At 46.0% G+C, this 27,766-nt stretch overlaps 1 protein-coding gene across 1 annotated transcript in view; it reads right to left on the minus strand.

Moving 5' to 3' along the window:
- SKAP1 (src kinase associated phosphoprotein 1) overlaps nucleotides 1–27,766 on the minus strand; it is a 79,335-nt gene that overhangs the window by 44,805 nt on the left and 6,764 nt on the right. The window contains exon 4 of the mRNA XM_074557903.1: nucleotides 18,412–18,519. Within this exon, the coding sequence (XP_074414004.1) occupies nucleotides 18,412–18,519 (108 nt within the window). The remainder of the gene's footprint in view (nucleotides 1–18,411; nucleotides 18,520–27,766) is intronic.

Raw genomic sequence — 27,766 nt, forward strand, 5'->3', positions numbered from 1 at the left:
CCCGTTTAACCCCGGGAATGCTCCCGAACAAGGCGCCCTCATCATTAAGAATTGATTTTTTATTTATGGCCGCGGTGCCGCCCCGCGATATCCCGCCGCAATTCCGCCTTTGGAAACCCCATGTTTGTGCCGAGATTTGTGCTTCCCAAATCCCATTTTTTTGTGGGGTTTTTTTTCATCCCCTCTCTCTCCCCCCGGCGTGGAAATATCCGATATCCTTCATTAGCTCGATTACATCGGATAAGGGGTTTATTCCTTTAAATTATTTAACCTTGGGAGAACCCGCTGGGACCCCATAAATTCCGGCCCCGCTAATGAAAATCATCCGTTAGGGCCGTTCCCGAAGACAACGGGAAAAGGGATTAAAATATCTCGGAAAATCAACTCCTGTTTGGTTTTTTTATCCTTGGAATCCGACAGACTCCATAATTCACCAAAAACTTGCTTTTTTCCCCCGCACCTCAGCGTTGATCCCAAAACTTTTTTTTGTAGGATATCTGATTTTCCCCGGATTTTTGAAGTGCTTGGAAAAGCCCCTTTGGAAGGAGAGAACTCATTTTTTTAGCTGAATTTGGCAGAATTAACTCCTAATTCCAGAATAAACATCCAGGACTTTTTGTAGCTTTCCATGATTTTCCTGGAATTTTGATCCAAACCTGGAAATGGGAAGGGATAGATCTCAACCCCAAAAATTGGATTAAAAACCAGCAGTGTTGGTGGAGCTCCACGCAGGATGAGCACTGATAAATTTTGGGAAGGTTTGAGGAAAAACAGTGGGATTTGGGGTGGGTTTTCAAGGAAAAAGGCCAAAACTGCATCATCTGCCCTCTTTCCCTCATTGGGTATTTTGTACGGTTTTGGGATTTTGGGGGTGGTTTTGAAGCAGTTGAGATGAACCAAAAAACTCCAAAATTCACCCAGCTGACCCTAAAGATGACTCGGGAATTTGGGCACGGAATAAATCCTGAATTATCTGGAATTCTCCAGTTTTCTCCCAGGACATTCCAAGCGGGATGGGATTCACTGGGATCAGCCAAAGATTTTGGAAGGACCACCCGAGCAAGGAGAACCAACCATCCCCTCCCTTCCCCAATCCAAGCAGCTCCAGAAAGCCACAAAAATTCAAATAATCCAAGATTTGGAGACGGAAATGTCCCATTTCTGTCCTGCCTTGGAAGCAGAACTGGGATCTGCCGGATTTACGGAGCTCCAGAAGTTCCTGGAGGCACCAGGATGGACCCGGCCACTCTTGGGCCATGGTGGCCACTGGGCCGGGCAGTCCTGGCCAAACCCAGAGGTCTCCAAAACCACCAATAAATGGATTTTAAAGGGATCAGAGCTGGAGCTGCTCTCTGGGATTTGCCCAAACCTGGAGCAACCTCAACGAGATAAAACCGGGGCTGAGGGAAGAGTTCGGGATCAATCCCGGGAGGAAATCAAAGGCTCTGGATCCCCATTTTTCCTGGATCCTCGTTTTTCCCTGGAGTGTGCAGGAACACGACCACCCCAATCCTGATAAAATCCCTGGTTTGAAACCTCGGTTTAAGGGCAACTCTTGAACTCCGACAGATTCCGGTTCCAACCCTGAGAAAATCCCGGGTTTAAATTCTCGGTTTAAGGGCAAATCTTGAACTTCCCAGCTCCGACAGATTCCGGTTCCAACCCTCTGCTCCGACCTGGAGCGACTTCACCCGGCTGAAATCGGAGCCAAGAGTTCCGGATCGATTCCAGGCAGGAATCAAAGGCTCCGGATCCTCATTTTTCCCTGGATCCCTTTCCCAGTGCGAACACGACCGCCCTGACCCTGCTAAAACCCCACATTTAAACGGGGTTTAAGGACGGCTCCGTTTCCCAGCTCCGACCGGTCCCAGCTCCAATCTGGGATAAAACCAGAGCTGAAGGGAGATCCAGGGAGGATCCAGAGGCTCTGGACCTTCACCTTGCCCCGGATCCCAGCCCCAGAGCGGGCAGGAACGCGGCCGCCCTGACCCCTGGAAAACCCCACGTTTACAGGATGATTTAAGGACGGCTCCTCAATTTCCCCGCTCCCCAACCCTCCTGGAAACCAAACCCAATTTCCCTGCTTTAATCACCGCGCCTCGCTTTGTCCCCGAGCCCTTTCTTTGCCTTTCTCTCCCTTTCTCCTCCATTTATTTCCTTTCTTTTTCTTGATGTGTGGGTGTTTTTTTTGTTTTTTTTTTTTTTTTTTTTGTGCTAAACCTGTAAAAGGCGCCGGGCTCGGAGTTCATTTGGCCGCGGAGCTGATAAGCCATGAAAAACACGGAGCCGGCGATGGAAGCGCTGACAGCGCCCGCTCTGCCGCGGGCCCAGCTGCAATTTGCCTTCCAGGGCTGTCTCCGAAAACAAAAACGCTCCACACGCAGCATGCAAAGAAGTTCCGAGTGCGTTGGGGGGCTCGGGGAAGGAGGAGAAGGGGGTGGAAAAAGCCACATGGAAGACGAGAAGGGCGGGCGGCGCTGGGAGCGGGGAGAGAGCTGCAGATCAATCATTTATAATTAACAAAAATCCGATTGGGGCTTTAAATAGAGATCAATGTGCGGCGGGGCTGAGTGGATTGCGAGGATGTATTCACCTTCTCGTAACTCTCCTCGCGAGCTGTCACACCTCCCGAACCCCCATTTGTTTTGTTAACAAAGCTTCAGGGGGCGCCGGGCTCTCATTGAAATTTCATTAATCTAATGGAGTAAAGTCCTGGAGAGGGGGAAAAAAAAAAAGAAAAAAATCAAATTCTCGTTGGGCGAGATGGTACCTGGGAAAGATAACCTCTGGTTGAACTCCCCGCCTCGGCGGGCTCTGCCATCAGTCTGGGAGCAGACAGCAGCGGGATGATTGCAGCCACCGGCCGCAGATCCTTCTTCTTCTTCTTCTGCCGCTGCTGCTGCTGCTGCTGCGTCCCCCCCGCGCCCCCCGGGCCAGCGCCGGCGCCGCCGGCCACGCGCTGGAACCGCAGCGGGGTCACGGCTGGGACAGGGACAGGGTCAGGTGTGAAACCACCATGGGTTGGTGCAAAATCACCATGGATTGGGTCTGGAACCACAGCGGGGTCATGGCTGGGACAGGGTCAGGTGTGAAATCACCATGGGTTGGTGTAAAATCACCATGGGTTGGGTCTGGAACAACAGCGGGGTCATGGCTGGGACAGGGACAGGGTCAGGTGTGAAATCACCACGGGTTGGTGTAAAATCACCATGGATTGGGTCTGGAACCACAGCGAGGTCATGGCTGGGACAGGGACAGGGACAGGTGTGAAATCACCATGGGTTGGTGTGAAATCACCCTGGGTTCGGGTCTGGATCTGCACTGGGGTCATGGCTGGGACAGGGTCAGGGTCAGGTGTAAAATCATCCTGGGTTGGTGTAAAATCACCATGGGTTGGGTTTGGAACCACAGCGGGGTCACGGATGGGACAGGGACAGGGTCAGGTGTGAAATCACCATGGGTTGGTGTAAAATCACCATGGGTTGGGTCTGGAACCACAGCGAGGTCATGGCTGGGACAGGGTCAGGGTCAGGTGTGAAATCATCCTGGGTTCGGGTCTGGATCTGCACTGGGGTCATGGCTGGGACAGCTCAGGTGTGAAATCACCAAGTTTGGGGTCTGGATCTGCACTGGGGTCATGGCTGGGACAGGGACAGAGGGTCAGGTCTCAAATGACCTTGAGCTTGGTTCTGGAACCACAGCGGGGTCATGGCTGGGACTGCACAGGGTCAGGTCCAAAACCACCATGGGTTCGGTTCTGGACCCACCATGGGTTTGGTTCTGGACCCACCATGGGCTCGGTTTTGGACCCACCATGGGCTTGGTTCTGGATCTACCACGGGCTCAGCTCTGGAACCACCAGGGCTCGGTTCTGGACCCACCATGGGCTCGGTTTTGGACCCACCATGGGTTCGGTTCTGGATCTACCACGGGCTCAGCTCTGGAACTGGACACGTCCCTCCCAGATGTCCCCTCATGGAATCCCAGAATTGCTGAGGTTGGAAAAAACCTCCAAGATCAAGTCCAACTTTCAACCCAGCGCTGCCATGGAACGATGGAAGTGTTTGGGTGGGAAGGACCTTAAAGCCCACCCAGGACACCTCCCACTGTCCCAGGTGCTCCCAGCCCAGCGTCCAGCCTGGCCAGGGACACTTCCAGGGATCCAGGGCAGCCAGAGCTGCTCTGGGACCCCGTGCCACCCCTGCCACGTCCCCAAGTGCCACCCCTGCCACGTCCCCAAGTGCCACCCCTGCCATGTCCCCAAGTGCCACCCCTGCCACGTCCCCAAGTGCCACATCCTCACACCCCTTAAATCCCCCCAGGGGCAGGAAACTGAGGGGTCTTTTTGGGATATCCCCACTCCTCCTCCTCCAGCTACAAATCCCAAATTTCCGCACCTCCCCACACCCCTCCAATCCTCAACTTCTCCTTGGAACCCTCAGGGATTTCGAGGAGGTTTCCAAGGGAAAACTGAGGGGTTTCCTCCTGAAAAGCTCCGCGTTCCTGCCGCTGCTGGATGCGTGACCTTCCCGGCAGCTCCCGCCAGCTTTTCGGGGATGTTGCATTCCGAGTATCCCAGGAATCCCAACAACTGCAGTGGCACGGCCACAGGAGACTCTCAGCTTTCAGTTCACGCTCCTGGCAAATTCCTCGTCCTCCTGGCTGTGGGAAAGAGCAGGAAACCTGAATCCGAGCGAGGCGAGACCGTTAAAAAAGCGGAAATCTCACGGGTTCCTCAATGCCTGGCACGGCGGGCAGGGCAGGAATCTTTGGAAAACTCCGGGAATTCGAGAGGGCGGTTATAAAGCTGAGCACAGACATCTGCACGGCCCCATTCCGCTCCAGCAGCGGCAGTTATTCCACAAATTCTTTGTAAATTTATTGGGAAAATGAAATCGCCCGTTCCCCCGCTCCAAAATCCAGGTGGAGGATAAAATCCAGCTGCAATTTTTATTTGGGATAATCCCAGGCAGCGCCAGCTGTGCCGAGGCCTTGGCTGCCACCCCAAATCCTGCCTCGATTCCCATTTAAAGGAGCCCCCGATCCCACAGAAACCCAGGAAATCAAACCTGGAAAATCCTGATGAAATCCATTTGATGGCCCTGGTGGGCCCACGCTGACTTGTCCCCAGCTTGTCCCCACATGGTCCCACAGAGGTGGCACTGAGGGGACACAGGAGATCCAGATCCCCCTCAGGACATCCCTGTGTCATTTTTGGCTTTTCCCTCCCCTCCTTCCTGTTCTCTGAGGTTTTTCCTCCTCCAGCCCTGAGTTTCCCGATGGCGGATGGAAAGGGACAGATCCTCCCTGTCCTGGGACAAACGGGATCGGGGATTCCATGGAAAACCCCAGCTCCTTCTCCAGCCCCTGGATTCGTGTCCTTGGACGGGCTGCTCCTCATGGATGGGGCTCCCTCAGGGATGGAATTCCCAGGGGATCCAGGGCTGTCCCATCCCTGGAATTGTCCCAGGCTGGGATAACGGGAATTGTCCCGGAATGGGACTGGAGGGGGTTTAATGTGTCCTTTCCACCCCAAACCATTCCAGGCTTCTGGAATGTTCACCTGGCCCACCCCGAGCCCCTCCTTCCAGCTCCGGGTTTCCCAGGCCGTGATCCTGCCTGGCTTCGGGGCAGGAAAAACATGGAATGGAGGGAAGGACAGACTGACCTGGACAGACTGACCTGGACAGAGTGACCAGGACAGAGTGACCAGGACACAGTGACCTGGCCAGGACAAACAGACACAGCCAGGCCAGGAGGGGCTGAGCCAGCAGATCCCAGCCTGGAACTTTCCCAGCAGTGAAACCAGGGAGTTTTGGCACATTAACACTGATTCCTCCATGGCCACAGCCCAAAAATCTCCCATTTATTTTGGGCAGAGACAGCAGAATTCCAAGAACATTCAGGGAGGGAGGATGGAGCGAGCCGGGGATTCAAGGAGAGGGCAACACTGAGGCAGGAAAATTCCCAGAGGGAACTCTGGAGCTGATATCCCACATTCCCAACCCTCTGCTTTCCCTGGAAATTTCTCTTGGCCGCACACAGACCAGGGGTATCCCACATTCCCACCCTGACGATGAATATCCCAAATTCCCACATTCCCCACGGGTATCCCAAATTCCCACATTCCCCACGGGTATCCCAAATCCCCAGCCCCTCTGTGGCCGGTGCTTCCCACCCAGACCCACCTGTGGAATCCGCCCCCATCCCTTCCCGTTTATCCCATTCCAGCCCCGCTCCGGAATCGCCTTTCCCTTCCCAATCCAAGCAGGATAAAGGACGAGCAGGGAGAGAAAGAATAAAAATCTCCCCCACAGAACATTCCAGACCGGAATAAAACAACCCCAAAATTAATTTTTAATTTTTTTTTTTTTAAAGCGCGGCACCTTTTTGGGAATGCGTGTGGGAGCAGGGAAGAGAGGAAATCTGGGAATGAGGGAGAGGCGCAGGCACGGCCCCGATTCCAAACACACACACACGGACGAGCCTTGGGGGAATTGGGTGAACTTTTGAACCAGAGCTGCGCAGAGACAGAGCCGAGAGCCTGTTCCCACTTTAATAAACAATTCCCTCTTTTTTTTTTCTCTCTCTCTCTCTCTCTTTTTTTTTTTTCCCCTCAATTAATTAAGGTTTGGGAAGGAAAAAAAATGGCAGGAGAGGAGTAATGGAGCAGGCGGCGCGTTCCTTACAGATGGATCCTACCTTTGGCTGCTTATTAAATCTCTGCATGATTGCGCTGCAGAAAATTAATCGCATTGTTTTCCCTTTTTCCGAGGGCTCTGCAAACAGCTCGGGGAGCGCGGCTGGGCTCCCGCTCCTCTCCCGCTCCTCTCCCCCTTCCCGCCCGGCAAACGCGGCCGGGATCGCGGAGCCGGGCTCGTTTCACCCGCGCTCGTTTCACCCGTGCTCGTTTCGCCCGTGCTCGTTTCACCCGCGCTCGTTTCACCCGCGCTCATTTCACCCGCGCTCGTTTCACCCGCGCTCGTTTCGCCCGTGGGTTTCTCAAGCTTGGGGAGATGGAAGGATGTGGGGGAAATTCGGGATTTTCGTGTTTAGGTGAGGCAGGAGCTGGCGGGAAATAGGGAAAGGGTTGGGAGAAATGTGGGGGAACAGGGGAGGGATCTGGATCCCTGCAGGGTCGGGGATGGTGGAGATGGAGCCCAGCTCTGGCTCATCCTCATCCTCATCCTCATCCTCATCCTCATCCTCATCCTCATCCTCATCCTCATCTTCATCTTCATCCTCATCCTCATCCTCACCCAGATCCTGATCCTCAGCTGCCTCCTCTTCCTCCTCCTCCACATCCTGATCTTCATCCTCATCCTGATCCTTACCCTAATCTTCATCCTGATCCTGCTCCTCAACCTCCTCATCCTCATCCTCACCCCGATCCTGATCCTCAGCTGCCTCCTCTTCCTCCTCCTCCTTCTCCGCATCCTGATCTTCATCCTCATCCTAATCTTCATCCTGATCCTGGTCCTCAACCTCCTCATCCTCATCCTGGTCCTCACCCCAATCCTGATCCTCAGCTGCCTCCTCTTCCTCCTCCTCCTCCTCATCCTGATCTTTGTCGTGACCCTGACCCTCAACCTCCTCCTCCTCATCCTCATCCTGATCCTCATCTTCATCCTCACCTTGATCCTCATCGTCACCTTGGTCCTGATCTTCATCCTCACCTTGATCCTCATCCTCACCCTGATCCTCACCCTGATCCTGACCCTCAGCTGCCTCCTCTTCCTCCTCCTCCCCTCCTCATCCTCACCCTGATCCTCACCCTGACCCTGACCTTCATCCTGACCCTCAGCCTCCTCCTCCTCCCATCCCCAAAGGCCCCCCCAGAGGTCCCGGTTTGAGCCCCAGGCTGGGGTGGGTGAGGAGCCCGCCCGAGGCCTTGGGCCGGATTTGCATTCCCATTGTTCGGAGCGGGCTGAGCGCTTCCACAGCTGCTCCCGCCGCTGGAATTTCCATCCAGGCCCTTGGGACACCAAAACCCGGGAAAACAATGGGGCAGGTGTGGGAGCGAGGGAAATCCCTTTGTGGGCAGGGACAGGGCCCAAAATAACCCCGGCAATTCCCCTGGGAACCCCCAAGGTCAAAAATGGGGAATGAGGCCGGGTCTGGGATACGGGGGGAGCTGGGATCAGCGGGAAGGGAAAAGGGGGAAAGGGAAAGGGGAAAGGGGGAAAGGGGAGAGGGAAAAGGGGAAAAGGGGAAAAGGGGGAAAGGGGGAAAGGGGGAAAGGGGGAAAGGGGGAAAGGGGGAAAAGGAAAAGAAAATGGGAAAGGGGAAAAAGGGAAAAAGGGGAAAAGGGGCAGGTAAAGGGGAAAAGGGGAGAAAGGGGGAAAAGGAGGAAGAGCAGGAAAAGGAGGAAAAGGAAGAAAAGGGAAAGGGGGAATGGGGAAAAGGGGAAAAGGGGAAAGGGAAAAGGGAAAAGGAAAAAGGGAAAAGGAAAAAGGGAAGGGAAATGGAAATGGGAAAAGGGAGAGGGAAAAGGGGAAAAGGGGAAAAGGGGAAAAGGGGAAAAGGGGAAAAGGGGAAAAGGGGAAAAGGGGGAAAGGGGGAAAGGGGGAAAGGGGGAAAGGGGGAAAGGGGAAAAGGGGGAAAGGGGGAAAAGGAAAAGAAAATGGGAAAGGGGAAAAAGGGAAAAAGGGAAAAAGGGGCAGGTAAAGGGGAAAAGGGGAGAAAGGGGGAAAAGGAGGAAGAGCAGGAAAAGGAGGAAAAGGAAGAAAAGGGGAAAAGGGGAAAAGGGGAAAGGGAAAAGGGAAAAGGAAAAAGGGAAGGGAAATGGAAATGGGAAAAGGGAGAGGGAAAAGGGGAAAAGGGGAAAAGGGGAAAAGGGGAAAAGGGGAAAAGGGGAAAGGGGAAAAGGGGAAAAGGAAAAAAGAAAAAGGGAAGGGAAATGGAAACGGGAAAAAGGAGAGGGAAAAGGGGAAAAGGGGAAAAGGGGAAAAGGGGAAAGGGGAAAAGGGGAAAAGGAAAAAGGAAAAAGGGAATGGGAAGGGAAATGGAAATAGGAAAAGGGAGAGGGAAAAGGGGAAAGGGTAATGTGGAATTGACCTTTCCCAGACCTCTCTTGGTGTTCTGAGGCAGACTCCTCACCGAACTCCATCCCAAACCTCCAGCTTCCCCTGTGGAATCTCAGGATGGGAATGAATCCCCTCTTTTCCCACCCCTCTTTCCCAATCCCTTTTTTCCTTTTCCCATTCCCTCTTTTCCCCACCCCTTTCCCCCATCGCTCTCCACCATCATCACCACCCCAAAACCACCAAAACCTCCCCGGGAACGACCCCAAACACCCCAAAATCCCTTCCCAGACAGAAGAACACAACTCCCCATGCCCAGACCCCTCAGTTGGGCCCATCCTTGGCTGATCCATGGCTGTTCCATGGCTGATCCATGATTGTTCTATGGGTGATCCATGGCTGTTCCATGGCTGATCCATGGCTGTTCCATGGCCATTCCTTGGCTGATCCTTGGCTGATCCATGGCTGTTCCATGGCCAATCCATGACTGATCCATGCCTGATCCATGACTGTTCTATGGGTGATCCATGGCTGTTCCATGGCTGATCCATGGCTGATCCATGACTGTTCCATGACTGTTCCATGCCTGATCCATTACCCACCCATAGCTGATCCATGGCCATTCCATGGCTGATCCATGGCCGATCCATGGCTGTTCCATGACTGATCCATGGCTGATCCATGGCTGTTCTATGGGTGATCCATGGCTGATCCATGGCTGTTCCATGGTCGTTCCATGGCCGTTCCATGGCTCATCCATGGCTGATCCTTGCCCGATCCATGTCTGATCCATGCCTGTTCCATGTCTGATCCATGGCTAGTCCATGGCTCTTCTATGGGTGATCCGTGGCCGTTCCATGACTGTTCCATGGCTGATCCATGACCAATCCATGACTGATCCATGCCTGATCCATGCCTGATCCATGGTCGTTCCATGACTGATCCATGGTTGTTCCATGGCCGTTCCATGGCCAATCCATGGCCGTTCCATAGCCGATCCATGGCCATTCCATGGCTGATCCATGACCAATCCACAGCTGATACATGACCAATCCATGACTGATCCATGCCTGATCCATGGTCGTTCCATGACTGATCCATGCCTGATCCATGACCGTTCCATGGCTGATCCATGGCTGATCCATGACTGTTCTATGGGTGATCCATGGCTGTTCCATGCCTGATCCATGACTGTTCCATGACTGTTCCATGCCTGATCCATTACCCACCCATAGCCGATCCATGGCCATTCCATGGCTGATCCATGGCTGTTCCATGGCTGTTCCACGGCTGTTCCATGACTGTTCCATGGCTGATCCATGACCAATCCACAGCTGATACATGACCAATCCATGCCTGATCCATGGTCGTTCCATGGCCGTTCCATGGCTGTTCCATGACTGTTCCATGGCTGATCCATGACCAATCCACAGCTGATACATGACCAATCCATGCCTGATCCATGGCTGATCCATGGTCATTCCATGCCTGATCCATGATTGTTCCATGGCTGATCCATGACCAATCCATGACTGATCCATGACTGTTCCATGGCTGATCCATGGCCGTTCCATGCCTGATCCATGGCTGTTCCAAGGCTGTTCCATGGCCACTCCATGGCCGATCCACGGCCGGTCGGTGGCCGCCGTTGCCATGGCTGCAGGGTGACCCCTCGGAGCCGCGGCCGCACCAGCCGGGGGCAGCGGGGTCAGCGCGCGACCGCTCCGACCCCCGGGGTGAAAAGTTCAGGCATCCCAGGAAAAACCAATACGGCCCCGGCGCGGCCGCTTCCCGATTTATTTCCATTCCCAGCAAGCCATGCATAGAAAATCCAGATAAATCCCATTGAGCCCCGCCGGGAGCCGCCGCCCAATGGACGCAAACAGATGTCCGCAGGGAGCGGGGGCGGGGGCTCAATTAATATTTATTAATAATCTGATTAATCCCGCCCGAAAATCCCTTCTGCTGTTTTACCCAGCTTTAAAAACCTTGCTTTTAATTCCTCGCCCTCCCTCTGGAATTTTTTTATGTTTTTCCCTCGGTGTTTTTCCCGATCCAGGGTGAATTAGGGAGGGTAATGAGAATTTCCAGTGTTGATGTCCCCGAGGTTTTCCCGGGATTCTGCCGAGGGTTGGATCCTGTTCCCATTCCCAGAGCTGGAATTTCCACCCTTCCCAAGCTCTCCAGAAGCTGCCACGAGGTGGCCACGAGGTGGCTCCTGGAGCCCTTGAAGAAAGTCCGGAATATTCCGAAGGGATAACGGGAATTGCGGCGCGGGGGGTGGGATGAGGCAACCCAGCAAATCCGGGGTTTATGGCCAAAAAATTCCTCTTTTTTCGGTGGGATGGTGGAAAGGAAAAGAAAGAAATTAGAGATATTATATATGTAATTTTTTTGGTTTTTTAAATGCCTAAAATTCCCTGGAAAAAGGGATTTTTGTGGCTGTTTTTTTAAGGGACAGTGGAAGGAAAAAGCAGGAAATTTGGGATATTATATATAAAATATTTTAAAAAAAGATGCCCAAAATTCCCTGAAAAAGGGGATTTTTCTGGCTGTTTTTAAGGAGTGGTGGAGGAGAAAAGCAGAAAATCTGGGATATTATTTAAGAAAAAATGAGAACCAAAATTCCTTGGAAGAAGGGATGGTGGAGAGGAAAAGCAGAAAATCTGGGATATTACCAAGAGGATAATTTTTTAAAAAGGGAATTCAAATTTCCCTGGAGGAAAGGAAGATGGAAAGGAAAAGCAGAAAATCTGGGATAATATTTTAAAGTATTTTTAAAAACTCTGTGCCCAAAATTCCCTGAAAAATGGGTTTTTGTGGCTGTTTTTAAGGGATGGTGGAGGGGAAAAGCAGAAAATCTGGGATATTACATAAAAGATATATTTTTTAAAAGATGCCCAAAATTCCCTGGAAAAAGGGATTTTTGTAGCTGTTTTTAAGAGATGATGGAAGGGAAAAGCAGAAAACCTGACATATTATTTTAAAATATTTTTTTAAATTTGCCCAAAACTCCCTGGAAAATGGGATTTTTGTGGCTGTTTTTTAAGGAGGGTAAAGAAGAAAATCTGGGATATTATTTAGAGGATTTTTTTTTTTTAAATGGTGCCTAAAATTCTCTGGAAAATGAGGTTTTGTTGCTGTTTTTAAGGGAGGGAAAAGCAGGAACAGGGGGATGGGGAGGAAAAGCCGGATCCTAAACTTGACCCAGCCCTGATCCCATCCCTGGGATTTTTTTCCTGGCTGTTCCCAGGGTCGGGGTCAGGGATTGGGAATGGGGCTGGGATCGGGCTTTTGATCCATTTATCCCAACTCTAATCCAAAAAAATTAAAAATCTTCCATTTTCCCTGGGTTTTTCCCCAAGATTTTCCCAGGTTGAGCGGGACGAGGGAATTTTCCCCCTCAAACCAAACGGAATTTTTCAGGAATTGCCATCAAGAAATCCCCAAAACTGACCTCGATTTCCCTGCAGCAGAAACTCAGGAAGGGGCAAAACTTCGAGGCAAAAAAAAACCACAAAAAAGAAGAAAAACCCGAGTTTCAAAAAAATTAAACAAATGAATTAAAAATGAACAAATCCACCGCAGGCTGGGGAAAATCCTGGGATTTCCTGGGGAGGGACAGAAATTCCCGAGGAATTCCCCCAAAAACGGCCCCAGACAAAAGCCGGGGTGATAAATGGGGCTCTGGGGTTAGGCCGGGGTTTAGGCCCGGTTTTATCTGAGCCGGGTAAACAGCTCATTAATCCCGAGACTAAATGAGGTGGGAATGCAAATATCGGGGGGATAAGGGCAGGGCACGGAGGAGGGGAAAGGAAAAAAGGGAAAAAAAAATGGGATTTGGTTTACAGGGGACGGAAAATTAAAATGGGATTTGTTTATATGGGAAGGGGGGAGAAAAAATTGGATTTGTTTTATTGGGGAGGGGGAAATTTATTTATTTTGAAATGTTTTGGGATTTATTTTGAAATGTTTTAAAATAAATCCCAAAAGAAATAAAATTTATTTATTTTGAAATGTTTTAAAGGATTTTTAAATATTTTAAAGGGGTTTGGAAGGATTTTAAAAGGCTTGAAAGGGTTTTGAAGGTTTCGGAAGGATTTTAGAGAATTTTGAACTATTTTAAAGGGGTTTGAAGGGGTTTAATAGGTTTTAGAAGGTTTTGAAGAATTTTAGAGTGTTTTGAATCATTTGCAAGGATAATTTTTAGGGTTTGGAAGGGTTTAAAGGGTTTTAGAGAGTTTTGAACTATTTTAAAGGATTTTAAAGGGGTTTAGAAGGTTTTGAAGGATTTTAGAGAGTTTTGAACTATTTTAAAGGAGTTTAGAGAGTTCTGAACAATTTCCAAGGATATTTTTTGGGGGTTTGGAAGTGTTTAAAGGGTTTTAGAGAGTCTTGAACTATTTTAAATTATTTTAAAGGTTTTTAAAGGCTTTTGAAGGGTTTTAGAGAGTTCTGAACCATTTTCAAGGATGTTTTTTGGGTTTTGGAAGGGTTTAAAGGGTTTTAGAGAGTTTTGAACAATTTTAAATTATTTTAAAGGGTTTTAGAAGGTTTTGAAGGGTTTTAGAAGGGTTCTGAACCATTTCCAAGGATATTTTTTGGGGTTTGGAAGTGTTTAAAGGGTTTTAGAGAGTTTTGAACTATTTTAAATTATTTTAAAGGGTTTTAGAAGGTTTTGAAGGGTTTTAGAAGGGTTCTGAACCATTTCCAAGGATGTTTTTTGGGGGTTTTGAAGTGTTTAAAGGGTTTTAGAGAGTTTTGAATTATTTTAAATTATTTTAAAGGGTTTTAGGAGGTTTTGAAGGGTTTTAGAGAGTTCTGAACAATTTCCAAGGATATTTTTGGGGGGTTTGGAAGCGTTTAAAGGGTTTTAGAGAGTTTTGAACTATTTTAAATTATTTTAAAGGGTTTTAGAGAGTTCTGAACCATTTCCAAGGATATTTTTGGGGGTTTGGAAGTGTTTGAAGGGTTTTAGAGAGTTTTGAACTATTTTAAATTATTTTAAAGGGGTTTAGAAGGGTTCTGAACCATTTCCAAGGATATTTTTTTGGGGTTTGGAAGGGTTTAAATGGTTTTAGAGAGTTTTGAACTATTTTAAATTATTTTAAAGGCTTTTGAAGGTTTTGAAGGGTTTTAGAGAGTTCTGAACCATTTCCAAGGATATTTTTGGGGGTTTGGAATGGTTTAAAGGGTTTTAGAGAGTTTTGAACTATTTTAAATTATTTTAAAGGGTTTTAGAAAGGTTCTGAACCATTTCCAAGGATATTTTTGGGGGGTTTGGAAGCGTTTAAAGGGTTTTAGAGAGTTTTGAACTACTTTAAATTATTTTAAAGGGTTTTAGAGAGTTCTGAACCATTTCCAAGGATATTTTTTGGGGGTTTGGAAGTGTTTAAAGGGTTTTAGAGAGTTTTGAACTATTTTAAATTATTGTAAAGGGTTTTAGAAGGGTTCTGAACCATTTCCAAGGATATTTTTGGGGGTTTGGAACGGTTTAAAGGGTTTTCAGGGCTGCCGGCGGCTCCCCCATGGCAGCCCATGCATCAGGTGTTTATCGGGAATAACCCATCCCTTCCCCGCTTTTGGAGGGAGTTCAGAGAGCGCCGGGGCTTCCCCTGCCCTAAATCTGCTCCTCCCTGGCTTCCGGTGCCTCCCGGCCCGAAAATCAGCGCTGGAAAAAATCCCAAAAGCCGTCAGCTCCCCGATAAAGTAAACTTCCCCTTTCTCCCCCCAAATTCCAGGGGTTTCTTTTGGGGTTTTATGGCTTTGATCCTCTGCGGAGCGGCTCCCTTCAACTGATTAATGAATGAGTAATTAATTAATCAGGAGGTGTTTGGGGGATTCGGGATGGTTGTCTCCGGTGGGAGATATCCCTGGCCACGGCACGGGGTTGGATTTGGGGGATTTTTGGGTTTTTTCCCATCCCAAACCATTCTGGGGTTTCTGAGTCGAACCACCCGGAGCCCACAGCAGCATCCGGGGGATAAATGGGATCCAAAGGATAAAATTCCCTAAATCCAGCTCAGTCCTTCCCTCCTGCACCTCTTGGGGCTGCTGAAGGTTCTTGGGATTATCCAGGCCAGGAAAATGAGGAAAAATCCCAAAAAATCCGTGCAAATCCAACGGGTTCCTGGCTGGGCAGGTGCCACAGTGAGGGGAGAAACCTGACCCCAAATCAATCCTGATCCCAAATCAATTCTGATCCCAAATCAATCCTGACCCCAAATCAATCCCGATCCTAAATCAGCAATCCTGACCCCAAATCAATCCTGATCCCAAATCAATCCTGACCCCAAATCAATCCCAATCCTAAATCATCAATCCTGATCCCAAATCAATCCTGATCCCAAATCAAACCTGATCCCAAATCAATCCTGACCCCAAATCAATCCTGATCCCAAATCAGTCCTGACCCCAAATCAATCCCGATCCTAAATCAGCAATCCCAACCCCAGATCATCAATCCTGATCCCAAATCAATCCTGACCCCAAATCAATCCTGACCCCAAACCAATCCTGACCCCAAATCAATCCCGATCCTAAATCAGCAATCCCAACCCCAGATCATCAATCCTGACCCAAATCACCAATCCAGAGCCAAAATCACCAATCTTAACCCCAAATCATCAATCCCGACCCAAATCACCAATCCCGACCCCAAATCACCAATGCAGAGCCAAAATCAGCAATCTTAACCCCAAATCATCAATCCCGACCCAAATCACCAATTCAGAGCCCAAATCACCAATCCCGACCCCAAATCATCAATCCCGACCCCAAATCAGTCCTGATGGCTGGGACGTGTCTGCGGGGTGGGATTGGTTTATTTGGGATGCGTTTGTGGGATGGGATTTGTTTGGGATGTGTTTGTGGGGGGATTTGGGGTTTGGGGGAGAATTTGGGGGCTGGGTTTGGGTTCTTTGATGGGATTTGGGGAAAAAACGAGAGGCAGAAGCGGCGCCGGTGCGTGATCCTGGCCGGGCGCGTTCCCAAAGCCCGTGACCGATGCGCGTTCCCGTTCCCGTTCCCGTTCCCGTTCCCGTTCCCGTTCCCAAAGCCCGTTCCCGATGCGCGTTCCCGTTCCCGTTCCCGTTCCCGTTCCCGTTCCCAATGCGCGTTCCCGGGCGCGCTCCCGACCCCGCGCTTTCCCGGCCGCCCCCACACGGGGGCGCTGCAGAATTCCGGACCCCCAAATAAACCCTGAAAACGCCAAATAACCCCAAATTAACGCTAAATACACCAAATTACCCCATATAAACCCTAAATACACCAAATAACCCCATATAAACCCTAAAAATACTAAATAGCCCCCAATAAACCCTAAATACATCGACATAACACAAATTAGACCCTAAAACCACCAAGTAACCCCAAATAAACCCAAACAACATCAAATAACCCCAAACAGACCCTGAAAACACTGAATAGCCCCAAATAGACCCCAAATGCACCAAATAGACCCCGATGGATCCCAAAAACCCCAAATCCACCTGAACAGACGCCGAGAGCCACGGGCAGGCACCGCTGAAAAAACCCAAATCATGCAAACAACCCCAAATCGTGCAAACAACCCCAAATCGTGAAATAACCCCAAATCATTCAAATAACCCCAAATCATGCAAACAACCCCAAATCATTCAAATAACCCCAAATCATGCAAACAACCCCAAATCATTCAAACAACCCCAAATCATACAAACAACCCCAAATCATTCAAACAACCCCAAATCATGCAAACAACCCCAAATCATGCAAACAACCCCAAATCGTGAAACAACCCCAAATCACGCAAACAACCCCAAATCATTCAAATAACCCCAAATCGTGCAAACAACCCCAAATCATTCAAACAACCCCAAATCATACAAACAACCCCAAATCATTCAAACAACCCCAAATCATGCAAACAACACCAAATCACGCAAACAACCCCAAATCATGCAAACAACCCCAAATCACGCAAACAACCCCAAATCATTCAAATAACCCCAAATCGTGAAATAACCCCAAATCATGCAAACAACCCCAAATCATGCAAACAACCCCAAAGAGCCCCCAAGAGACACAGAGAGACCCCCCCCCAGACTCACGGACACCCCAAATATTCCCTGACAGCCCCAAAAATCCATTGGCATCCCCGAATACCCCCCGAGACACACGGACACCCCCCGAGATCCAGTGACACCTCTGGACACCCCCAAATATCCATGGATGGCCCCAAAAATACCCCAATATTCACTGACAATCCCAAAAATCCCCCAAAACACACAGAAACACCCCAAAATTCACCGAGCAACAGAAATAAGGGAATATCCAAACAGATCAATCAATATCCCAAGGGATAAATGAATATCCAATAGGATAAATCAATATCCAAATCAATCAATCAATACCCAAAGAGATTGATCGCTATCCAACGGGACTGATCAATAACCAAAGGGATCAATCAGTATCCCAAGAAAAATACCAATACCCAAAGGGACTGATCAATATCCAAAGGGATAAAACCATATCGAGCAGGACAAATCAATATTGGAAGGAAACAGGAATATCCAAAGGGATCAATCAATAACCAAGAGGATAAATCAACATCCAAAGGCCTTGATCAATATAAATGGGATAAATCGATATCCAAAGGGACTGATCAATATCAATAGGATAAATAGATATCCAAAGGGACTGATCAATATAAATGGGATAAATAGATATCCAAAGGGACTGATCGATACCCAATGGGACGGATCCATAACCCAAGGGATCGATTCCCAGGAGGAATCCGAGCCAGGACAATCCCATCCCAGGGAATTTCCCCAATCCAAATTCCTCCTCCTCCAAAATTCCCAGGATTTTTGGGCAGCACATCCCAAATCCAACCTTCTCCCATGAAATTCCCGGGTTTTTTGGGAGACACCATCCGAAATCCAACCTGTTCCAGTGAAATTCCAGAATTTTTTGGGAAACGCCATCCCAAATCCAACCTGTTCCAGTGAAATTCCAGGATTTTTTGGGAGATGCCGTCCCAAATCCAGCCTGTCCCCATGAAAACCAGGATTTAGGAAAGTTGGGAATTCGGGAAGGTGGGAAAAGCCACAGAGTCAATCCCAAAGAAACCAGCAGCAAGGAATAGCTGGAATTTCAGGAATATTATTTCAGGAATATTATTTCAGGAACATTATCCAGGATTTTTGCATTTAGTGGGAATGGATGAAGCGCTAAAAAACCCCAAAATCCCCTCCCGAATTCTGGGATGGATGCGTGGAAAACCCAAATGGATTCCGGGATTATCTTTGATCTTCCCCAGAAGATAAAAATCCCAAGAATTCCAAGGAACTTCAGCGACATTCCAGCATTCCGATTTTCCAAATTTCCCAGAAAATCAGCGACTCACCCTCGTCCGGGAATTCTGTGGGGAGCGAGGCCGGAGGAACCCGGGAAGGGCCGAAATTCCAGCTGGGATTTTCCTCGGAGCCGTCGTGTCCGTCGTGCTCGTCCCCTCCTGGATGGGAGCGACCAGGAGAGGCTGAATTTGGGGAAAATTTGGGGAATTTAGGAATTCCTACCTCCAAATATTCCCACTTCCTTCCGGTTCCCTCCAAAATCCAAACTGATTTTTGTGGGGTTTCTGGGGTTTTGGGGTCAGGGAATTCCTGCTGGAAAAACCTGGGGATGCCAAAATTCCAGAGGCAAACCCAAATCCTTGTCCCTGTCCTCAGGTCGTGACCTCGCCAGAAATCCAGGTGAAAAATAAAGATTTCCACTAAAAATGGGGAATTTCCTGGGATTTTGGCTTGGAAATCCTTCAGGAAAGAGGGAAGAAGGATAAAAGCATGGATTTCCTATAAAACTTTACAGGACAAAGGATAAAAACATGGATTTTCTATATAAATTTACAGGGAAAAGGATAAAACCATGGATTTTCCATATAAATTTACAGGGAAAAGGATAAAAACATGGATTTTCCATATAAATTTACAGGGAAAAGGATAAAACTATGGATTTTCCATATAAATTTACAGGGAAAAGGAGATAAAAACCTGGATTTCCTCAAACAAAGATTTCCACTGAAATGGGGAATTTCCTGGGAATTTAGGGAAGAAAAGCTCGGAAATCCTTCAAGAGAGACAGGAAAAGGATAAAAACATGGATTTCCTAAAAAACTTTACAGGGAAAAGGATAAAAACGTGGATTTTTTTATATAAATTTACAGGGAAAAGGATAAAACCATGGATTTTTTAATATAAATTTACAGGGAAAAGTAGATAAAACCATGGATTTTTTTATATAAATTTACAGGGAAAAGGATAAAACCATGGATTTCCTATAAAACTTTACAGGATAAAGGATAAAAACATGGATTTTTTAATATAAATTTACAGGGAAAAGGATAAATACATGGATTTTTAAAATATAAATTTACAGGGAAAAGGACAAAACCATGGATTTTCCATTTAAATTTACAGGGAAAAGGATAAACCCAGGGTTTTTCTATATAAATTTACAGGGAAAAGGATAAAACCATGGATTTTCCATATAAATTTACAGGGAAAAGGATAAAACCATGGATTTTCCATATAAATTTACAGGGAAAAGGATAAAACTATGGATTTTCCATTTAAATTTACAGGGAAAAGGAGATAAAAACCTGGATTTCCTCAAACAAAGATTTCCACTGAAATGGGGAATTTCCTGGGATTTTAGGGAAGAAGAGCTTGGAAATCCTTCAAGAGAGACAGGAAAAGGATAAAAACATGGATTTCCTATAAAACTTTACAGGATAAAGGATAAAAACATGGATTTTTTAATATAAATTTACAGGGAAAAGGATAAAGCCATGGATTTTCTATATAAATTTACAGGGAAAAGGATAAACCCATGGATTTTCCATATAAATTTACAGGGAAAAGGATAAACCCATGGATTTTCTATATAAATTTACAGGGAAAAGGATAAAAGCCATGGATTTTCCATTTAAATTTACAGGGAAAAGGATAAAAGCCATGGATTTTCCATTTAAATTTACAGGGAAAAGGATAAAACCATGGATTTTCTATATAAATTTACAGGGAAAAGGATAAAACCATGGATTTTCCATATAAATTTACAGGGAAAAGGAGATAAAAGCCTGGATTTCCTCAAACAAAGATTTCCACTGAAATGGGGAATTTCCTGGGATTTTAGGGAAGAAGAGCTTGGAAATCCTTCAAGAGAGACAGGAAAAGGATAAAAACATGGAATTCCTATATAAATTTACAGGGAAAAGGATAAACCCATGGATTTTCCATTTAAATTTACAGGGAAAAGGATAAACCCATGGATTTTCCATATAAATTTACAGGGAAAAGGATAAAACCAGGGATTTTCTATATAAATTTACAGGGAAAAGGATAAAGCCATGGATTTTCCATATAAATTTACAGGGAAAAGGATAAAACCATGGATTTTCCATATAAATTTACAGGGAAAAGGAGATAAAAACCTGGATTTCCTCAAACAAAGATTTCCACTGAAATGGGGAATTTCCTGGGATTTTAGGGAAGAAGAGCTTGGAAATCCTTCAAGAGAGACAGGAAAAGGATAAAACCATGGATTTTTCTATATAAATTTACAGGAAAAAGGATAAAACCAGGGATTTTCTATATAAATTTACAGGGAAAAGGATAAAGCCATGGATTTTCCATATAAATTTACAGGGAAAAGGATAAAACCATGGATTTTCCATATAAATTTACAGGGAAAAGGATAAAACCATGGATTTTCTATATAAATTTACAGGGAAAAGGATAAACCCATGGATTTTCCATATAAATTCACAGGGAAAAGGAGATAAAAACCTGGATTTCCTCAAACAAAGATTTCCACTGAAATGGGGAATTTTCTGGGATTTTAGGGAAGAAAAGCTTGGAAATCCTTCAAGAGAGAAGGAAAAGGATAAAAACATGGATTTCCTAAAAAACTTTACAGGGAAAAGGATAAAACCATGGATTTTCCATATAAATTTACAGAGAAAAGGATAAACCCATGGATTTTCCATATAAATTTACAGGGAAAAGGATAAAACCATGGATTTTCTATATAAATTTACAGGGAAAAGGAGATAAAAACCTGGATTTCCTCAAACAAATGACCCAATCCAGGGTGAGGAAAGGATCTTTCCGCTCCTGAAATTACCCTCCTATTGAATTTTCCAGGGAATTTTCCCGCTGCTCTCGGATTTTCTGGAGAGGCCGCTCAGTGCCAGGTGCTGAGATCCCTCTCCACAAAAACCCGGCGGCGATAAAAGATTTTGAATTCGGTATCAAAAGGTTTTTAATTGGACATTTGGAGGGGTTTAATTCAATGTTTGTTCAGGACGGAGCGGGGCCGATAAGGGAGCGGGGGCAGCTGCTCCTCACTCAGCGCCCCCCAAACAGCCCCAAAAAGGAATTTCCAGCTGCTCCTCCCGCCTTTTCCAAACCAGGCTGGGCTATGAAGTGATCCAGCATCAATAATTCCCATTTTTAGGGAAAAAAATGGGAATAATTTAAAAAAAATAAGTAGGATCATAAAATGATCCAGCATCAATAATTCCCATTTTTAGGGGGAAAAAAATGGGAATAATTTAAAAAAAATAAGTAGGATCATAAAATGATCCAGCATCAATAATTCCCCTTTTTAGGGGGAAAAAATGGGAATAATTTAAAAAAAAGAAGTAGGATCATAAAATGATCCAGCATCAATAATTCCCATTTTTAGGGGGAAAAAATGGGAATAATTTAAAAAAAATAAGTAGGATCATAAAATGATCCAGCATCAATAATTCCCATTTTTAGGGGGAAAAAAATGGGAATAATTTAAAAAAAATAAGTGGGATCATAAAATGATCCAACATCAATAATTCCCATTTTTAGGGCAGGTTCCAAGCGCTGCTCAAATCCACGGCAACAGAGCTGCTTCACACTGGGAATATTCTGGAATATTCCAGAATATTCCTTCAGGAGATAAGGAATTCCTTCAGGTCCAGGTGTGGGATTTTTGGGGGATAATGAGAAAAAAAAATAAAACAAAAAATTCCCACTTTTCCAGAGGTTCCTTGGGACACTTGGGAACAGGAGCAAGGCTCCAATTGGGAAAATTCCCAGCGGGATCAGGCACAGATCCAGAAAATTCCCAAATGTGGAATATCCAGGAGTTTCATTGCCATAAACTCGGGGGGAGTTTCAGGATGGGCAACTGGGAATTCCCAAAATCCACCCAAATAAAGCTGAGCTATAAAATGATCCAACATTAATAATTCCCGTTTTTAGGGGTGGTTTCAAGCACTGCTCGAATCCATGGGAACAGAGCTGCTTCTCAACACTGGGAATATTCCAGAATATTCCAGAATATTCCGGAATATTCCTTCAGGAACGACCCAAACCCCCACAGCCCTTGCTCTGTAAAAACCCAATCCCGTCGTTTTTCCATTTGGATTGGCATCCCGAGGATTTCTCCCAATTTTTCCATTAAAAAATCCTGATTTGCTGCTTCCCGTGGAGGGGTAAAAAAAAAGGGAATTAATGAATCCCAGGAAAAAACAAACAATTTCCATGGATGGCAGGAAAAACCCTTCATTTCCCGCAGCTTTTTATGGGAATGGCAATTAAATTTCCTTGGCTTGATCAGGTGCCCGGAGCTTCATTAAACTTCTCTTAAATCCCAGGAAAACTCAATGCCAGGAGAGCTCCGGGTGGGATTTTATGAGGAACGGAAGTGAAATCCCCAATTTTTTACATTAAAATCCAATTATTTTACCTTAAAGTAGAAGATTTTTGCCTTCAAACCCTTTTTTTCCATTCCATCTCTCCCCAGTTTACCCCACCACAATCATCCCCCAAAAATCCCACGTAATCCCAAATCGCTCCATCACCTTTTGTTTTTTTGGGATGCGATCCCACCCAGAAATCCCAGAAATTCCTCCCCACATCCGTAAGGAGCCGACTTCCTGAATTTCCCAAATTTCCCAAAATTCCCAAAATTCCCAAATTTCTGCCCAGAGCAGCTGAACATGGAATCTGCTCCAAGCCTCCCCGTTCCCATTTTTATGGGGTTTTTTGTTAATTACACATAATAAAGCGAATTCCTGGCATCTAAAAATGCCAAGAAAAGGGAAAATTCTCTGGGATCGAGGCTTTTTGGGGATTTTTTTTTTTTTTTGGGATGGAGCTTGCAGTGATTGCCAGCGCCCAGCAGGTCGGGCTGCAAGGCAGCGGCACCGGGAATGCGCCGCTGGAATTTCGCTGCCATCCCCTCCCCCAGGCACGGGAAAAGCATGGAATTCCTTGGGAATATCCAAAACCTGTGAGGAATAAACCCAGGGAAGGATAAAACCGTGGAATTTCTTGGGAATATCCAAAACCTGAAAGGAATAATCCTGGGAAAGGATAAAACCGTGGAATTCCTTGGGAATATCCAAAACCTGTGAGGAATCATCCCAGGGAAGGATGGGGAGGAAAAAATCAGGAATTTCTTGGGAATATCCAAAACCTGTGAGGAATAACCCCATGAAAGGATAAAACCATGGAATTCCTTGGGAATATCCAAAACCTGAAATGAATAAACCCAGGAAAGGATAAAACCATGGAATTCCTTGGGAATATCCAAAACCTGCGAGGAATAAACCCAGGAAAGGATAAAAACATGGAATTTCTTGGGAATATCCAAAACCCTGTGAGGAATCATCCCAGGGAAGGATAAAACCATGGAATTTCTTGGGAATATCCAAAACCTGTGAGGAATAACCCCAGGAAAGGATAAAACCATGGAATTTCTTGGGAATATCCAAAACCTGTGAGGAATAAACCCAGGAAAGGATAAAACCATGGAATTCCTTGGGAATATCCAAAACCTGTGAGGAATAAACCCAGGAAAGGATAAAAACATGGAATTTCTTGGGAATATCCAAAACCAGCGAAGAGTAATCCCAGGGAAGGATGGGGAGGAAAAAATCAGGAATTTCTTGGAAATATCCAAAACCTGTGAGGAATAAACCCAGGAAAGGATAAAACCATGGAATTCCTTGGGAATATCCAAAACCTGTGAGGAATAAACCCAGGAAAGGATAAAACCATGGAATTTCTTGGGAATATCCAAAACCTGTGAGGAATCATCCCAGGAAAGGATAAAACCATGGAATTTCTTGGGAATATCCAAAACCAGCAAAGAATAATCCCAGGGAAGGATGGGGAGAAAAAAATCAGGATTTTCTTGGGAATATCCAAAACCTGCAAAGAATAACCCCAGGGAAGGATAAAACCATGGAATTTCTTGGGAATATCCAAAACCTGCGAGGAATAAACCCAGGAAAGGATAAAACCATGGAATTTCTTGGGAATATCCAAAACCTGCGAGGAATAAACCCAGGAAAGGATAAAACCGTGGAATTTCTTGGGAATATCCAAAACCTGTGAGGAATAAACCCAGGAAAGGATAAAAACATGGAATTCCTTGGGAATATCCAAAACTAGTGAGGAATCATCCCAGGGAAGGATAAAACCGTGGAATTTCTTGGGAATACCCAAGACCTGAAAGGAATAACCCTGGGAAAGGATGGGGAGGGAAAAGCAGCAGATTTTGGGCTCATGGAGAGGGGGAAATAATTTGAAATATTCCAATTTTGGCAATCCTGCAGTGGGTCAGAGTTTGTGGGGAATGAACAGGAAAAGCTGAAGTTTTGGGATGGGGAGAATAATCTCAAAGGAAATTCAGCAGCTCAGGGGTTAAATTATTCCTGGATATAAAAAATGGTGAATAATCTGGAAATTATTAATAATATTGCCTGATTTTTGGGAAGCAGGAGGGGCTTTTTCCATTGGGAAGAATCTCAGGTGAGGATAATTAATTAATTAATTAATTAATTAAGTGCTGCTCCTCCCAAACTTGGGGCCTTCACAAGACCTCCTACCAAAATAATTCTACAGAACGGGTAATAATTAATAACTCTATAAAACTCCAAGTGAAGCAATAACTAATTAATAATTAGGCAGAATTGCCAGCAAAACTGGGCAATAATTAATTAGTAATTCCATAAAACTCCAAGTGCAACTGGGAAATGATTAATTAGTAATTAGGCAGAATTCCAGGCTAATAATTAATTAATAATTCCAGAGAGGGGGCAATAATTAATAAATAATTCTACATGAAATAAATAAGTATATATATATAGAATATATAGAGAATATATATAGATATCTATACAATATACAAAATATATACACTATATTATATATTTATAAAATATATATGTTTTATTATACATAAAATATACATTTACATATAATTTGAATATATATCTATATGACATAGAATATAGAATAAAGAATATATCTAATATATATAATTCTAAAAATAATTTTGTGTTTTTTTCCATCTCGCCCGTGTTTTGACATCTCCCGGGCCGGAGTTTCGGTGTTTATAAACGGGGGAATTGCAGGGCCGGAGATTTGAGCAACTCCTTCCAAATCTCGTCAATCCCGAAGGTTTTTTCCTGCTTTTCCCCAAACACTTCATAAATCTGAGCCGGGTTTGGGAGCCTGAGCCCAGCTCAGCAGAGCCGGAGCCTCCCGGCATGAGGCAAAAAGGGCTTTTTATAAATAAAACTTCCTAAAATCACCCAGCACTCCATTAATTCCCGGACACTCCGGCTCGGCTTCAAAGGGGATCTTTGCAGCAAAAAAAGGGAATTTTGGGGGTTTTTTTTGGTTGTTTTAATGATTTGCTACTTGGCCTTGTCATAACTACACGGAGCAAAAAGGCGGCAGGGGGAGAGGGTTGGGGAAACGTGAGGTTCCGGCTGCCAGGCAGCTGAAACTCCATGGATTTGGGGTTTTAGAGGAAAAAGGGTTTCAAAGATCTGGGTTTGGGATTTTTTGGGATTTTTTTGGGTTTATTTTGGGATTTTTCCTGAAGGGAGGGGACAGGGATGGACGTGGCGGCGGCTGGGCAGCGACTCCAGCAGAATGGAGTTTTGTTCCGAGGCAGAGTGAAAAAGGGATCAGAAAATGGATAAAAGGAAGACTAAATGATCCCAAAAAAGTTACACCAAAAAATGAGACCAAAAATTTATAAAAATATCACCTAAACCAGGCCTATTACCAGGCAAGGCCTACTGAGGCCTACTGAGGCCTACTGAGGCCTACTGAGGCCTGAGGGCCTACTCTGATTTTCTCTTTGTTAATGAATCCTTTTAATTAACAATGCTCCCCATTTTTAAATCATGATTAATTCCATTTCCATTGATTATTCCTGACTCCAGGAGGCGGGAATTTTCTGGGGTTGAGGCACAGAGCTGGGACAAGAGGAGTTCATTTTTGAGACTCAATTTTCATCAAAATGGAAGAGCCGTCCTCTCTCTCCTGAATGTTTTGACTACTTCTGAATATTTTAAGGAAGGAATTCTGCTGTTCAGCAGTTCAGGGAAAACCATATGGGATGAATTTTGGACGGAAAAATAAAAGCGGCGTCATCAGCTCTGTGCGAATAAATCTGGGTTTATTCATTTTACAGAATAAAGAGGAAAGTCATCGCTTTCCAAAAGCTCCTTCCAACCCAAACCATTCCCTGGTTCCCTGATTTTTGGACGCTCAGGAGTGACTCCGTAACCTCTCCTTGCAAACCCTCAAAGATGGAAAATGTGGCCCTGGAATTTCCCGTTTTCCCAATTTTCCATGGGATACCTGGCCGGGCATTCCCTGAGCACTCCAAGGTCTCATTCCCACTAAAATTCCCACCGGACACAGCAGGAATTCCAAATCCCTGCTTGCTCCCACATCCCGAATTTCCCACTTTTCCTTCAGCTTCCGACTCCATCCAAAGAATATTCCAAGCAACAAAAGGCTCCCTCCTCCTCCACCCCTGAAATTCCATGAACTTTCCCAATTTAAAAACCTCATTTGGAGCCTTTGATGCGCTCGGATCTTCCCTCCCTCCCATTTTTTTGTTAATTTTCCGCCCAGCTGTCCGTTGGACTTTTCCAAAGGGAGCCAGCTGCTGGATTCACGGGGAAAACAATGCTCGGGAAGCAATTAAAGCTCCGAGGCTCTGATTGGAACGGGATAACGCCGCTCCCGGCGGGAATTGCGAGGCCAGGAGGGGCTGGAAACGAGCCCTGAGCCAGGAGGGAAGCGCTGGAATTCGTCCTGGGCAAAGGAGGGATGGGAAGAGCCGGAATGGCAGGAAGGGATTTTATTCCTGGAATAAAGGATTGGAGGAGTCGGAATGCTGGGAATGGGTTTAATTCCTGGATAAAGGATTGGAGGAGTTGGAATTTGGGAAAGGGATTTTATTCCTGGAATAAAGGATTGGAGGAGTCGGAATGCTGGGAATGGGTTTAATTCCTGGATAAAGGATTGAAGGAGTTGGAGTGCTGGGAAGGGATTTATTCCTGGAATAAAGGATTGGAGGAGCTGGAATTCGGGAAAGGGATTTTATTCCTGGAATAAAGGACTGGAGGAGCTGGAATTCGGGAAAGGGATTTTATTCCTGGAATAAAGGATTGGAGGAGCTGGAATGCTGGAAAGGGATTTATTCCTGGAATAAAGGATTGGAGGAGTTGGAATTCTGGGAATGGGTTTAATTCCTGAAGGAAAAGATTGGATAGACTGGAATGGCAGAAAGGGATTTATTCCTGGATAAAGGATTGGAGGAGTTGGGATTCTGGAAAGGGATTTTATTCCTGGATAAAGGATTGGATGGATTGGAATACTGGGAATGGATTTAATTCCCAGAGT

The sequence above is a fragment of the Zonotrichia albicollis genome, chromosome 23, assembly GCF_047830755.1.
Source record: "Zonotrichia albicollis isolate bZonAlb1 chromosome 23, bZonAlb1.hap1, whole genome shotgun sequence".
NCBI classification, from domain to species: domain Eukaryota; kingdom Metazoa; phylum Chordata; class Aves; order Passeriformes; family Passerellidae; genus Zonotrichia; species Zonotrichia albicollis.